This window comes from Medicago sativa, chromosome 3 (genome assembly GCF_051527215.1).
Source record: "Medicago sativa cultivar Bolivia chromosome 3, Bolivia_mono, whole genome shotgun sequence".
NCBI classification, from domain to species: domain Eukaryota; kingdom Viridiplantae; phylum Streptophyta; class Magnoliopsida; order Fabales; family Fabaceae; genus Medicago; species Medicago sativa.
In genome coordinates, this window is record NC_140751.1 from 35682929 (window position 1) to 35698892 (window position 15964).

The 15964-nt window shown below is 34.7% G+C and overlaps 1 protein-coding gene across 1 annotated transcript; it reads right to left on the reverse strand.

The window, feature by feature from the left end:
- Positions 1-1631: 1631 nt before the first annotated feature.
- On the reverse strand, positions 1632-15495 carry NUDT3 (nudix hydrolase homolog 3). Its single transcript, XM_085751713.1, has 21 exons — positions 15254-15495; positions 14975-15154; positions 13767-13844; positions 13159-13255; positions 12539-12672; positions 10839-10920; positions 9045-9131; positions 8613-8719; positions 7427-7598; positions 7003-7235; positions 6816-6897; positions 6063-6128; positions 5002-5079; positions 4808-4903; positions 4355-4461; positions 4059-4227; positions 3815-3898; positions 3415-3509; positions 3242-3332; positions 3001-3147; positions 1632-2069 (listed from the first exon to the last, which is right to left on the reverse strand). The coding sequence occupies exons 1-21, from the start codon at positions 15322-15324 to the stop codon at positions 2016-2018; spliced, it is 2310 nt and encodes a 769-aa protein (XP_085607839.1). The 5' UTR covers positions 15325-15495; the 3' UTR covers positions 1632-2015.
- Positions 15496-15964: the final 469 nt, after the last annotated feature.

The following is a 15964-nucleotide window of genomic DNA, read 5'->3' on the forward strand; positions in this document are numbered from 1 at the left end:
AATTCTCTCTAGATTTTTGGTACCAGAGCATTTCTTCTTGGAAAAGAATGTGACTATATTCCCGCTGAAGATCTTTTTCAATGAGAGTATGTCTAGAAGAGTCGACTCTTTCTAGGTAATTTTGGATGCCCGTGAGCCTTCTCTCTATATGCTTCTTTCTTTGGAATATGTTGCCAAAAACCTCTTGGTTGAAATAGATAGAGTTTTCCCTGGCCTTATCAAGAGCAGCAGTAATGTTATGATTAGAGGAATTCCAGGATCTACTCACCAAGCCAGCATACTCCTCGTGATCAATCCAAGCAGCTTCAAAGCGAAACGGTCTAGGTCCCCTAGCAAGCGGAAGACCACCAAAGCGGAGAAGAAGAGGATTATGGTCAGAGTGTAGTCTGCAGAGAATTTCGACAAAAGCTTCAGGAAAAGATAGCCTCCAATTTATGTTTGCGATGCCTCTATCCAGCTTCTTAGAAAGGATGCGACGACCATTTTGGTTACGGTGCCACGTAAATTTTCCTCCGGTTGTTGTGAGGTCAAGGAGATTGCAATTATTCATAAGGTTGGAAAAAAGGGCAGCTCTTGTGTGATTGTATATTCCCCCTCTTTGGTCACTAGGAAGGATGGTTTCATTGAAATCTCCTATCAATATCCAGGGACCGGTGATGGTTTGACTGAGGTTAGAAAGGTAGTTCCAGAAAGGTGGGCGAAGAGTGTAGTTGGGACTGGCATAAACACAAGTACAAGTTGAGGTTGCAGTACCCCGGCTGATAGTAAAGGTGATGGAATATTGGTTAGTGTCGGTAATGGTTGTAGTAGTGATATCTGCTGAATTTTTAAGTAACCAGATACCACCTGACTGGCCGGAGGCTTCAATGATGTGAGCAGGGTTATAACCAATATTTGTCAAGTAAGAGGATAGTCTAGCAAAAGGCACGTGAGTTTCAAGAATGACTAGAAATGAAGGTCTATGTTTCCTTATCAACTCTTTCATATGTCTTTTTGCATTGCTGCTTTGAGCCCCTCTTATGTTCCAAGAGAGGATAGTAGTATCAGCAAGGGCTTCCATAACAACAACAGCAATGAACAGAGAGACTGAAAAAATCTACGTGACCATATCCTCCTCACACAAGGTTGGAGGATCATGAATGGCATCATTGGTGATATTACCTTCATCTGTATCTTCGTTCATATTGGGCTGAGAGGTAGGGATTGATTGTTCCTGAGCTGATGTGTAAGCTTGATTAGTCAAGGACATGTTAACTTTAGGTTGGTCATGACGTGTAGGGTTGGTGCATTGGAGATGGGTTAGTTGGTCAACATGGTTTTGTGTTTGTTGAATTTGGTACACGTGGTCAGGTTTATGTGGGTCAGCGAGTGGATTTTTAGTGACTGATGGGCGCATTAAAATCTGGCTGGGGACAGACACTGAGGGAATCTGCATGTTGCTGTTTTGATTGGGCAATGATTGCTTGGTATTTAAGTAGTTGAAAATAGCATGATACACTATCCATATTTAAAATAAATTAAATCACGACGTAAATATATTTTAAATTAAAAAATAATACCAAATACTTGCACATCACAACCATACATATCTATCACGAAAAAAATCATACAGCAATTAAGGATTAACGCAAAATAAACCATTTAAAATTATGAACATAACATTAATACACTTGGTTAAAAGAACAAATCAGAAATCTGCATTGCCAGGGGTATATGCATGGCTCGTGCAACCAACAAAGGACTGTCAACACGAATCATAAGAGTAGTGTTTCAATCAGTAAACTTCGATCTTGCCGGCTGAGTAAAATATCTACACAATGTATCAAACTATTCTACAAGACAATGACTTTTTCCCTTTAGATTCAATTCAAGGAGAATACAAACATCATAGAGATACAAGTACTCCATTATTTAGTAGCAAGAACTGGCATGAACGATATTGATGAAATATGTTTTTCATGGTTGACGCAAAGATTTCGCAAGCATGTAGCTTTTTGTACTTTAGTTACTTGCTATTATTGCAATATTTTGTCAGCAATGGGGAAGGTAGGAGCTACATCAACAGGTACCTAAGGTACAGAATAATATACAGGCAATTAGTCTCTTCAATACTTCAAAATCCGTCTCGATGCAAGAACAGTGTATTAGAACACTTGATATAGTCTTCAATTAAAATTGGAAAAGTATAGAGAAGAAAAGGTATCAACTTCAGAAGTTTTAAAAAAGTGTCACAAGCAAAGATGCTAAAATCCTTCATATGATAGAGATGGCTATTGAAATGATACTGTAGTACCACTCCAACCTCTAGCATTTAAAAATTATACCATAGACAAACTCATATCTGCAAGGGTAAGAACTTGAATACTCATCTACTGACTGTTTAGTATTGGTATGATCATTTGTCATGTGTTTATTTGACAAACTAGTAATAAGGAGTAAATTGTGGATGTTATTACAATACTTAGCATTAACAGTGACAAAAACCAGGCTCAAGAAATTCAAAGACAATTTAATTCTTAATTATAAAACATTACATAAAGAATTATTAACTTAGTTGGGATGTTGTTCAAAATCTTTCAAATCCTATTTGTACAACATAATAAATAAATTTTGCATTTATGGGTAGAATTTGGTACGATAATATCTAACCTATGTCTCAAACAAATTAACAATTATGGGTAATTTACCCATACCCATTTTATGCGTAAAAACTACCATTGTGAGTGATTTTCAAGGGTCTGGGTCTAATTGCCATCACAGATAGATTAAGAGTTCTGACATTAAAAATTTTGCAACCAAGGTATAGGTTTCAAGAATTTTGAAAACGGGTGTTATGAGTAAATACTAGTTTAGACAACTAATTGGGATTTTGTATTGTGAAAATCTCTGAAGTCCGTTCTTCATGTTGCAGAAAAGCCTCACTTGGCACTACAAGTCTACAACTACTCATCATCAAATCACAACAAATGTTAGCAGAACACTACAGTCTATGAATAATACCTGAATATTCTCCAACTTTTCCAGAGCAACTTTCAATGGTTCTGTCATCACACCATATTTCTGAAGAAGCAAGCCAGCAGCCTCTTTATCACCCTGGGCTTGTATGGTGAGTATTTCCCTGCTCAAGCCTTCAACCGCACCTTCAATCTTTAGAAAGAAAAATATAATATACATCACTTATTTTAGGGTCAATAGACTCAAAATGGAAGGAGGAAATAAAACGATTTCAAAGCAATTATACCTTGGAAAAATCAACAGAAAACGTATGTTCAGAGTGCAAGACAAAGGCTCCTTTCTCATATAACCAGTTGAACTGCAATGCTTGTCCTTTCCTGACAATTGTTCAGCAGAATTACATACTAAATTATAACAATGAAAACCAGATGAAAGAAGAATGTGTAGATAGAAACGCACCCATGAGCTTCCTCTAACCCAAAACGTACAGAGCGGAAGCATCCGGCAAGAAAAGAAACATACATAGACTTCAATAAACTTTCGGAAAGCATGTCCTGGTGAAATGATACAGATAATCTATAACATTAGCACAGTCCTAAGCCCCAGAACAATAAATTGTCTAGAAAATATATGGAGAAGTTAAAGATAAAGCATAAAAAGTCCACCGCATAGTTAGTAGATACAAAGTGATGAAAGGAATCAGAGGTAATCTTCGATTTTTGTTATTCTTTTTTATTTTCATGTTTCCTTCACCGGCTCTTCCATGCTTTAGAAAGGTTCCTCAAGTTCATGCTATTTATTTCCTCTCTCTCTCAATAAATTATCATCCCATCCCCAGAGAAAAAGTATAATATCTAACCTGAGAGATTAAGAACCTCAATGCCCAGAGGCCAACTATATCAGCTTTTGCTTCTTCCAGAGCTGAGTGGAATTCTTGCAATTCCTGTATCAAAATATTAGATATTGTAATTAACATTATATAAACCATAATGATGTGATACAAAAAGCTTCATAAACTAAGTGCATATTAAATAATTTCACATATGTAGGTACAGTATATGGGATTATCTGATATGGGTAAGAAGGCATTTCTAGCAACTTACCATTCTCACAGTCGACTTTTCACCATTTGGAAGTGTTATTGTATGAGGTCCAATTCCATGGCAGCATTCATGGCAAATCGTATGAGTGAAAAATGATTCAAAATCTACGAGTTCCTGCTGTTCCACTACAACACAGGCACCGGCTATAGGTAAAAGAATACGATTGAACCTGATAAGAAAAGGAAGATTTCCCAAACATAAACTATCCATTTAAAAAAAAAAATTGCAGATGAAACCCATTCATGATGGCAGGTTGAATTTTGAAGAAACTAAAACATTTAGGTACGGAAATTTACTTGGCCTCTGAAACATTCTTAAGCATGACCATTGATGTTCCCCTGTCGTTTACAATGCGCTCATCATTTGGTAGATTAAAAGCAAGAGTTTGTGGTCCCTTGACATCCTGAAATAACCAATGTAAAATTTCCATTTTAGTAATTTAAAGCATGACGCAATGAATTATAAGTCAGAAACAGTAGCAAATATTATTAGGAAGGACGGGGAAAATTCTGTACACCATAACTACTAGATAAGCTAGATGTCAGATGTAACGGATTGAATTTGTTTATCAACTCTTTGTTATTATGTACCATATTCATTTTCATCCATTAGGTATCAGTTTATACTTCAAAGCGCTCCTATTTCATTTTTTTTTTTTTTAAAAAGACTCCTATGAAGCAAAAAGTCTCATCCAGCTAAAACATGTTATACACACACACACAGAGTTATCAAATATTCATAGCACTCACCCCTGAATTATATAGAAGTTGGATGACACGAATAGGTGCGGCATTCACAGATTTTGATTTGTATGCACTGTCCATTGGAAGATTTTGCTCCAGAAGCTTCAATAGCAGAATTATTTAAGAAATCGTCACACTAAATTTCAAAAAGTAAAACAACTACAAAATTTAATCTATATAAAAGGCTTGAGGCGTAATACCTGCAGATTATCCCCAAAAAGTTTCAACTGAGCTGTTGCTTCATCATCCCTGATTCCAATATATGCTTCAAAGGTAGCCTAAAACAAAGGATAAACTTACTAGGTTAGATAGCCAAATGTCATTGTAAGAGTTGTGTGACAAAAGGGACTCCAAAAGAGTGAAAAAAAGATCTCAAATCAATGGGATGAAGATACGAAATATTGTCTTTAGAACCAATGTGGGACTTCCACAACTTTCACACTTGCATTTTACAAAAGTCTTTCCAAGTGAGATAATGTTGAATAGTTTCCAGACAATTTCCACTGTCTGGAATATGATTGATAGTTGTTGATAGATTTCATACCTTGCATTTTCATCAATATACAATAGATGATTATAGACATAGTACAAGCTTAGTCCCGCTAATACTTAGTCATTAAGCTCTATAGCCAGACAATTATTTTATGGTTCATCTAAGATACTTCACAGTTCACACCAAATCTTTTGGATGTTCACATCACACTGGCTAATGTTACTATTGTCTCAAATAATTTATCAGATAACTGAAATAAATATGAAAGTAATAAGGTTCTTTAAAAGATATGTAACACTGACACATGGTTGTCCAAGGATCTTCTTGTTTGAAGTAAATCACCAAATTATGTACTGGTGCTTTGAACAATAATGAAACTCCGAGAATACCAAGGTACATGTCCACAAGCATCATCAAAGACTAAGTGTGTTTGTCTTTGTGTTGTGTGTAAAATTTGACCGTAAATACTAACGTTCTTGACAATGCTTAGCATTTTGTCTACAACAAACCATGTGATGACATTTAATTTTATATCTAAGTTTGACATTACATAAATGCAATCAACATTTTTTGTCCTTTCCAACATTTTAATAAGTTAAATGACAGTTGGCCAGAAATGGCAAAAAGCTTCACTCAATAGTTTTAACTTTCTGAAGAACATTTTCCAAAAATAAAAAACAAAAAACCAATTAAGCTGGACATTATCATGCTTTGGGGACTTGAATTGTTTATGCTGCACAAAGCCTTGTTTTCAATAATTAGTACTACCTTATATCCGAAGAGTTTGTCTTCATAAGTTTCGTAAGGCCCAATTGTGACATCCAACTTAGAATCCTGCATAGAAGAGAATGCTAAATAATTTCATGATTCAGAAATTTTATACAGAATAAAAACTCATTACCGTAACTAAACAAGCACACTGTTGCGAAAAACTACACAACCAAGGATATATGAATGGGTACATACATAGAGCACGTAACAGATAAAATAGTAGAAGAAATAAAATTTATGGAATTCAGTACCTCTAGCTTTATTCTGAAAAACTATTGCAACTATTAGTGACCAATTAATCTAATTCATAATTTGTACAAGATAAAATATGAATTCTAAATATATACAATTATTAGGCTGATTCCAGCACCTCTAGCTTTTGTCTATGAAAAACTATTGCAACTATTAATGACCAATTAATCTAATTCATAATTTGTACAAGATCCTCTCAAAAAAAAAAATTGTACAAGATAAAATATGAATTCTAAATATATACAATTATTGGGCTGATTCTATGCACCATATAAAAGGAAACAATAATAATAAAGGATCGTTAACTATGAGAATAGGGACAAATGAATAGGCTGATTCTATTCAGCAGTGTAGTGTTTTCATGACATGTATGACTGAGAATAGGGACAAATGAAAAGGAACATTGGTACCATTCTTTATTTCATTTCTTTGAATAATTAATGCCAATTTTATAATAGTTATTAAATCATACAAGTAAACTAGACAATATGGACTAACCAATTCCATCCAGGCTATGTCAGAGTCATAATAATCATTTGAAAGGAAAGCATCAGCCTTGCTATGCAGCAGCTTCTTCAAACTACACTTGGAAACAATGAGTTATTAACCAACAATGGAAGTATGTCAGCATGTAGCTGAAAATCAACCCCTTAATAATGAGACAATGGATGAAAGAACAATATACCTTGTGGAGTCAGAAATGTCCCCAGCTTTATGCAATAAATCAGCAGCTTTTGTAAGAAGAGACTTGTACTCTTGAGAATAGGGAACTGTATACAGTTCCTTAGAAGAACCTACTTTATCATTCAACAGACCAGAATCTAAAATATATTCGCTGTGCCTTTTAATAACAGTGAAAAAGCTTGTTGCCTCTTTCTGTTGATCCTTTCCTAGACTGTTATTCCATATATTGAACTCCTGCAAAACAGAAGCTTTCATGATTTGCATATATCAAACCAATGTTTTGATAAAATGTGCTTAGCTTTGCACCACAACCAAAATCCTTCCACACTAGATGAGATTGGTTGCGTTGGTCAACAACATCATAATATCCTATCATAAATCATATCTAGACACAATCATTCAGATCTAAATTTTTCCTATGGTACCATTTTGTCCATGTCGGGGGGATAGAAATTAGCACCAGCAGGTTTTAGGATGGGAAATGCTGCTCTGTATTCCAGACCCTTCCACTCTCTAACTGTCCTAGTTGCTTTAGAGAGCAGCCTTATTGCTGAATCTGCAGTTGTCAAAAATGCCTCATCATCGTCAAGGCTAGACCTGTGAAGAATGAATACAATGTAATTACACATGTATGTAGGAAAAAGAGATCTTTCAAATAAATAAGTTTTACCCTGGATGTTGTTAAAGGAAACAGCTAGCACTGTTCAAGGAAGATATTTATATATTTCTCGAGAACACCATTCAAACACAGGGAAGAAGATGGAGGATTAGGTGTTTGTGGTTTATTATAAGCTACAATAGATCTCTCCATGATCCAACGGTCTCCATTTAAAAAAAAGATCAAACCGTTAAAAATAAAAGATTTGATAAGGTCTATGGTGGACCACCTATAAAGTTGGTTCACCTTAGACATTTAAGGTTAAAAACTAATGGAGAGGATCAAAATAGTAAATGACAGAAGATTTATGGGACCAAATTGGGACATTTTATAGTTAGGGGACCAAAGTGAAAACCAAAAATAAGTTAAGGGACGAAATGATGTATTAAGGCTTATATTTATATATGTTTTACAACTGTCCCGTGAACACCAGAATCAGTTAGTGACAGTTGTGTCAATAACTTCCTATCTAATCTAAGAGGGAATACGGAGGGCAAGCTGTATGCCCTTACTGTGTCCTCTATCACTACATAAACCAAAGAAGATCACTGCTTTGGTAATGCTAAGGCCATCCTGGTAATTTGTGAATCTTCTTTGTACTTGAGGTATTGTTTGAGTTCTTCATGAATCGGATAAAGAGAAAGGGAGTGCAATAAAAAATGAGCCGCATGATGCTAATATGAACTATCATGTTGGCAATCACTCGCCTCGGACTAAGAAAACTGATTCTCAGGAAAATCTTAATCTTAAATGTAGTAAATTAACCAAATTCTAGACGGTCAGAATTCTCAAATCTGTGCTCAGGAACAAAGATAACACCAGTGTTTAACCTTAAGTCCAAGTTGATTTTCTGAGATGTAAAATCACCAAAGTCTATCCATCTAAGTTTTTCTACATAAATAAGTAGCATTCCGGTTGGTGGAATAAGTTGTAAAGATTTATTGAAGACTCACCATGGGCTTCCATTTATCTGATAATAGGACCATTTCAACTTATTCAACTCTGACGTATCAGCATGCTCCTTCAACCAATCTCTGAGAGCTGGATTACTGTACCACGACTGATAAGAAAATGAACAGAATAGCTTTAGTAATACACACTATTATTCTAACACATCTGTCTTCCAGGTTCTACTCTACCAATCACAGTTATAAATATAGAATGATATTTTGGAGCACAGAATGAATTGCCAATCAAATTTCACAAAATGATTGCTAAAACCTAGGTACCAAGCATGAACATTATTACATGCATGTGAAAAATTAAGCCTTAGAATTTATATACTTGATATGAACATGCACATTGAAAATGGAAAGCAAAATCAATACACATAGGTACATAAAAAATGCATATAAACACTGCTATAAATGAATCGTAAACTAAACCTGAAGATAACAAATTTCATCCATAACAGTTGCAGCCTTGACAATAAAAACAAGAGCCTCTTTGTCCGAATTCGTAAGCCCTGTCAACTGCCAAAAAAAAAAAAATAACAAAAATAAAAAGAAACTTATTTCAAATGTTAAAAGGCAACAATAAATTTTATGATAAATATGTTGGTAATAATTCATGTATTGTTACACTAACACTCAACTAATAATGATATCATAACCTTCAAAATTCATTAACAAGCCTTTTTACGAATTTTATTAATTTATTTGCAATAACAGTTCATCCAAAACATTAGTACATAATCTTAAAGAGCACATATTCTTCTCTAATAAAAAAATAATAATGTAACAGTGCAATTCCCAAAACATATAAATACAACCATAGATTTCTAACCAACTAATAGATTCATATGATTCTGCTTAAATATTTAGCACTTGGTTCAAATTATCCATTTGGATAAACTCCTAAATAATCTTTTTGAATATATCAAATTTAATCTTTATTTTACGTGAAAAAATTGAATTCCACTGTGAAAATTGTTATTGGTGATGTTAACATTAGGTTGCTGAGAGCACATGGGATTGGTCCAGATTTACTTTGTACCCCCTTCATAAACCGGTACAATATATACACAAGTAGACCGAGTTATACACCTCCAATCACAGAATCAGAATCTCCTGCTTTATTTACTCTCTTTACATGGTATCAAAGGCCTACTAGGGCAATGGTTTTCCTACAACCCCCCGCCACAGACATAAGTAATACAAGTTGAATCAGGAAAAGCCAACTAGCACAACTGGAGGGTGGGTAAAATATCACTGGGTGGCCTTATATTCAAGACAAATACTACTAACAGCATATTCTCAAATACATTATTTCCAACAAACTGTTGTCAAGTGAAATTACATGTGGTCTGCTATATTATATGGATCTCGCTCCATATTTGTTGAGCATATTATTTATTTAGGACCCACAAGAATTTCCTCAAATCAAATAATCGTGTTGAAAAAAGTTTGTTAGATTTCTCATGAAGAAACCAACCAGATCTTGAAACTGCAAGTGAGCAATGAGAATGTCCATGTATTTTTGTAAAGGAAATGGCTCGTGTTTTGGGGACAGAAAAAAGGGTCCTGTCAGTCTGACGAAGCTCAGTCACTTTCGCAGATTTTCAGTCGTCAGGTGCCATTTCAGATAGAATCGATCTGTGTTTCCAGCTGTTTTGTTTTTTTGGTAATGTTTTTGGCATGTCCAAATATTTTTAAGCTGATTTTTACAGCTGTTTGGTGGAATTTGTTTTCTTTGTATCAGGTTGTTAAACTTCCATTTTCAATGTCTACAAACAAGAATAAGACTCCCGTCCGAGGGGCAAATATTGGAAGATATGTGTCTTCTACTCTAAGTTTCTGTTATATCTCTATGTTCAGAATTGCTTGCATTCAATAGTGTAGATCATTGGTAAGTTGAAATTAGTTATTTCTATTTCAGATCAGTTCCAACTGTTTATTACATATGTAAATGTATAAAAACATTGCACCTACTATTCTTTCCAAGTATTTATAAGGCTGTGCAAAGTGAAATAACACAAATCTAGTTTTACTGTTTTAGACCAAAAAAAATTAAACACATTCAAAGAGGGTTATGATATGATCGAAATGCTACAGTTTAACTGTATGTTGTTCAATTGTCAAAAGCACAGGAAGATAAAAAGAATTAAAGCAAATATTTGATAGATAGATAGATAGATAAAAGTCATATAATGCAACAATGCAAAGTGAAATCATAACAACCTCTACATTGAGAGACACAGGTGCATAGCGACTTAGTTGCTTTTGTAAACTCAAACTGCGTGCTACGGTATTCTCTTTGTACCTTCATCAAATATATATAGAGTAGCAAAATTAAGTATATAATCAATGAAAGTCACTATTTTCGATGCTGTGTGCTAGGTAGTTCTCCCTCAGTATATGGTCATAATCTGTAAGTATATGAAGATTTAAAGAAAGTTGTGCTTTAACATATGACAATATAGATGTAGGGAATGTTCACTTTAAAGGAAATCTATGCAGCTTGAGTTTGGATAGGAAACTGTTTAAAATATACTAGGATCGACGTATTTAATACAGAGGATGGTTATATAAGCATATCATCTCATGTAAATAGGAATAATACTGCCTATGTTTATTTTGTAATTATTATCCTGAGCTAGGACATCCAAGTGAAGATCATCAACCCTCAAATTATCACCCTTTTGAGGCCCTTCTCATGCCCTCATGCCTATAGTTCTTGCACGTAGTTACATCACTGGAGCATGGAGTGGTGTCACACCAGCTCTTCGGCCACTGCTTCCAGCACAGGTGTCGCTTTCGTCTGGCAGTCTTAGATGACCCACTATCAGCCCTAACAACATACGACTAGTCAGATGTTAATCATGTCTGCCTCTAGTACTGCAGGTTCCCCTAAGACCAATCATCCCATTTTTTTAATGTAACTTCTCCCTGCTCCATTGAGAAATTTGATGGATCCAATTAAAATACCTGGACTTTTAATATCAAGTTATGGATTAATGGTGAAGTCTATAAAGACCAGCTCACCACCAAGGTTGAGTTTGTGAATGTTGTCAATTGAGAACGATGGGAAAAAAAATTTACCTAGTTGTGCACTGTCATCAAGGTATCCCTCCATAAAATCTATTTTCCGTCTACACCTCATGTTCAAGTCTATTTTAGAACAGGCTAAAGTAATGTACACTAATGATACACAACGCCTCTATCGGGTTTGTCATGGCTAGATGAATGTCATTGACTCATTGCACCAAACGAAGGATTACTGAAAATATAGAATTAGCTTATTAAAAAAGAGAGCTACAGAATTGATCTGCTACCTCTTTTGCAGACCCTATGCTCTGAATAATTTCCTAAGAGAAAAACCCAATGATAGATCCTAACATACTCCTATAATACTTCCCCCAACAACTTCCTAGACACCAGTATAACAAAATAATAAGTAACTAGGTAGTCCTATATTTAAGTTTACAAATAAAAACAGTGATACATAACATAACTAAAAATTATCAACTTAACAGAGAAAAGAATCCTAAATATATTATTTCTTATCCCTCCTAGTTTACACTCTCCAAACCTTGGCCAACTATTTTTCCTTACTAGTTGGGCTCTGTCATAACCAAAGCATAATAGTGATATTTTTTTTTTTTTTGGGTAAGCCAAAGGTATCCTCCACGAGCAACTACAAAGACTAATCCCCTCGAGGTAATGAGATCCCTTTAAGGGGCTGACCTCTCCCAACAAATGGTTTTCCATACGCACCGGCCGGGAATCAGACCCTGGACCAAATGGTTAAGGGGCCCAAGTATCTACCACTTGGGCCACACTATATTGGTAAAATAGTGATATTTTTATACAATGGAATAAGAGGTTTTGCTTCAAATATAAGAAATTTTTCAACATGTGAATCTAAAACATTAGCATACCTCTTCTCAATTATATCAAATAGTTGACCATATTGTCCACGAACATCATAAGGGACATAGTCTGAATCTTCTATGGCCAGCAACCGTTTATACTCGTCATAAGCAATATATTTAACAGCAGAAACTTCTGTTTCCTACCAACATAAAAAGATCCCCTCACCAAGATCAGGAAACTCAATAGAGCAAATTATGCATTTACTAGTAAAAGACCTAACATGCATAGAATTCGATTCGCATACTCATGGAAGAGAGAGAGAGAGAGAGAGAGAGAGAGAGAGAAGAGAGAGAGAGAGAGAGAGAGAGAGATTATTCTGCAGCCAACCAAATTTCGTTTATAGAATAGAATATGAGTTATAATGACACTAATGCATCTAGAGGATTTCAATGATCTATTTCAGAAATCTTGTTGTATCAAATATTGATTGAACTGCAACAAATGATCGTATATCTTTATATTATTTATTTAGGTTATTATAGTCTTAAAATAAATCAACTAATGAAAAATCATAAAGACAAAAAATGACTATAATCATGGTGTTTTACTTTATTTCGAGAACAATACAAATATATGTGGGGGAAATGCGTAATGTTCAATTTGAAACCATCTTAAACATCATCACCTGAAGTGTAAAAGCTTCCAGAGGTATTGGATCAATAGTAGTTACCAGATACACATCATTATATTCGTTATTGATGAACTTTCCGTCATTTGTAACACTGCATTTCATATCAAAATTTAAAATCAGTTAGTTCATGGATAGCAAAAGAATGGAAGCACTGGATTAATTGAGCATGAAAACTTCCTATGATTATGCGATAAAACAAAAAAGTAAGAGAACAAATCATTAGTCTCTCTTCATATGTAAAAGAGGGTGTGACAGAAACCCCTGTAAACAAATCCTTCGCTTATCTTAGAGGAAAACTTTTTATTTATTTTTGACAAAAAGATGGAGGAAAACTTTTTATTGTATCTTTTAATTTTACATTCTCAGTTGATATGTTTTTATTATTATCATTACAAGAATGTCACTTTATTTATATTCAGTTTTCTATTTTCAAGTTTTTGTGAAGTAAATGGTGCCAAAAAGTAAATCTTGAAAATAGAAAACAGCACAAAAGCAATATGGCCGTTTTGTAATTATAATCAAAGCATATCTACAAAGAAAAAAAACCAAACCATACTCCTAAAATTTTGATTAAATACAGCGATACACCATTAACTACTTACCACTCTTGTAGGAAAACAAATATCAATTCGAATGCATCCTTAGGAAGGGTTACACCTAACTCTTCTTCGAGCTCCCTCCTGAAAAAACCAAATATACAACACAACACAACACAGTTGATCACCAAGACAATCTCCATATTCCAAACATTCTGAACAATTTTACTTTCCTATCTAAAATAAAGATATTCGTTACACATTGAACACAAAACCACTCTTGATAGTGAAATATTTTATAGTTAAATAAAAAATTTAAATTTTTGCATTAGCTAAAGTTTTAGAATTTGACTTCTATAAATTGATGGAGAGAACAAAATCTAATTGAGATTTTAACAACTTCATCTCTTGTCCCAAACAAGTAGCTCGGTTGCTGAGCTGATGGACGTCAAAAAAGTTTTAAACAAAAGATCCAAAGTTCAAACCCAGAAAACTAAAAAAAATAACTTTTTATCATTTTCATAACCATAAAATATAAAAAAAACAAAAAACAGATCTTTTTTTATTGGAATTCCAAAGTTTAGTGAGCTGGATCCCTAAGTGGTGACCAAGATCAAGGCTCAAAGAGATGTACTTACATATTACACACCAACGTGCAGAATTCGAACTCAAGTACTTATGAAATAGCTTATTTGCAGCTTATAGCAAAAGTGCATATCATGATAAGCACTAATCTATTTTTATAGCAAAGATAAATTAGCGTTAAATTGTTTTCATAAGCTATATTGGAGAACTTAAGTTGAAAAAAGCTTATGAAAATTGTTTCAGACAGTCTCATAAAACTTTTGCGGGGCCCATCCAGCTCAATGAGCTACTAATCCAAGGGGACCAATCCCACCGTCTATTTGTGGGGCACCATTTAAATTCAGAGCTAGCTAGCTCGGGCTTAGCCAGTTAAAATTGGCATCGGGGTAAATCAAACCTTGAGACCTCAAGCCAACACCACTAGGCCAACTTATAAAAGTTATGTCGGCCAAATAAGTCAATTCAAACAGGCCCTTGTTGGCAACAACCACATACAACTCTATTGCATGTATTTTATGACAATCTCAATCATTGATCAACAAGTAACTCAACTTGATCATCTAAAGTCAACAATTAACATCAAAATTCATATATAATCAAAATGAAGTTGGCAAAATGAACAAACATTTGAAATGGATCAAATTTACAACGGATTACAGAAATGAAAATGAATCGAAGAATTGAATTACCTGGCAGTGATGAGGGAAGAATCACCAGCAGAGATGTGACCTGCGCTGGAAATATCCCAAAGATCAGGCCATGAATCTTTGCAAGAAGAGCGGCGTTGAAGAAGTAACTGTTGCGTGCTCTCTGCGAAAATCCAGACGTGAACAGCGCGATGGTAATCGCCATCTCGATGAACTTCTCCTCTGAAACGAAACGCATGCGTTTTTGTTTGCTATGAGTTGTTGAATGAGTAAGAAGAGAGAGAGAGAGAGTGTGTGTGTGTTAGTGTTAGTGTTACTTGCCTGGGTTTGGAAATTCCGGTTTTCTCACCGCTTTTCGTCAGAACATCCAGGCGTTCTTCTTCTTCTCCCATTGCGGAATCAAAGGCTGTACACTTTTTTTTGGATTCGCTTTATTCCTTCAAAACAAAAATACTTCACCCAAGCAAAACGAGGTGTGCTATGTTAGGATGAAATAAAGATGCTTATTTACATGTGCAAATAAAGGTCATTTGAGTTTTGGTGAATTTGCTGATTACTAGTTTGAGACCCGTGCATATGCACGGAAAATGTTTTATGGAAAAAACTTTTTGTTAGCTTCTCTTCACGTGGTTCGTAACTTAAATACAATTTTTATGATTATTATAATTGATTTGACTGAGAACAACAGGGTTTAAGGATGAATAAGTTACGATATTCGTGCGATAGAGGACTGATACGATGGAGGAGATGCTCCGATGAGATTCTTGGTGATGGTTAGAGCGAGTGACTACGATACCTGCAAAACAGACACACACTCTAACACTCAAGAAGTCGGTATTGGCTCAAGAGAGAAAAAAGTGTTCAAAGTTTAATTTTAAGTTTATGAGTTTGCATAAAGTGATTGTGTATCTGACTTGACAGAGGTACCATGCTTATAAAGACATTGGGGGTCAATATTGACTATTGGGTGGTAAGATGATAGATAAGGTCGTCAAGGGATCTCGTCCCATTTTGTGATGAGCCTAGATTGTA

Coding starts and splice junctions, on each gene's coding strand:
- NUDT3 (XM_085751713.1), bottom strand. CDS start 15,324: ATGGGAGAAGAAGAAGAACGCCTGGATGTTCTGACGAAAAGCGGTGAG. Junction 13,845..14,974: donor TCTTCCCTCATCACTGCCAG/GTAATTCAATTC, acceptor TGGTTTTTTCAG/GAGGGAGCTCGAAGAAGAGT. Junction 7,599..8,612: donor CAGATAAATGGAAGCCCATG/GTGAGTCTTCAA, acceptor CATTCTTCACAG/GTCTAGCCTTGACGATGATG.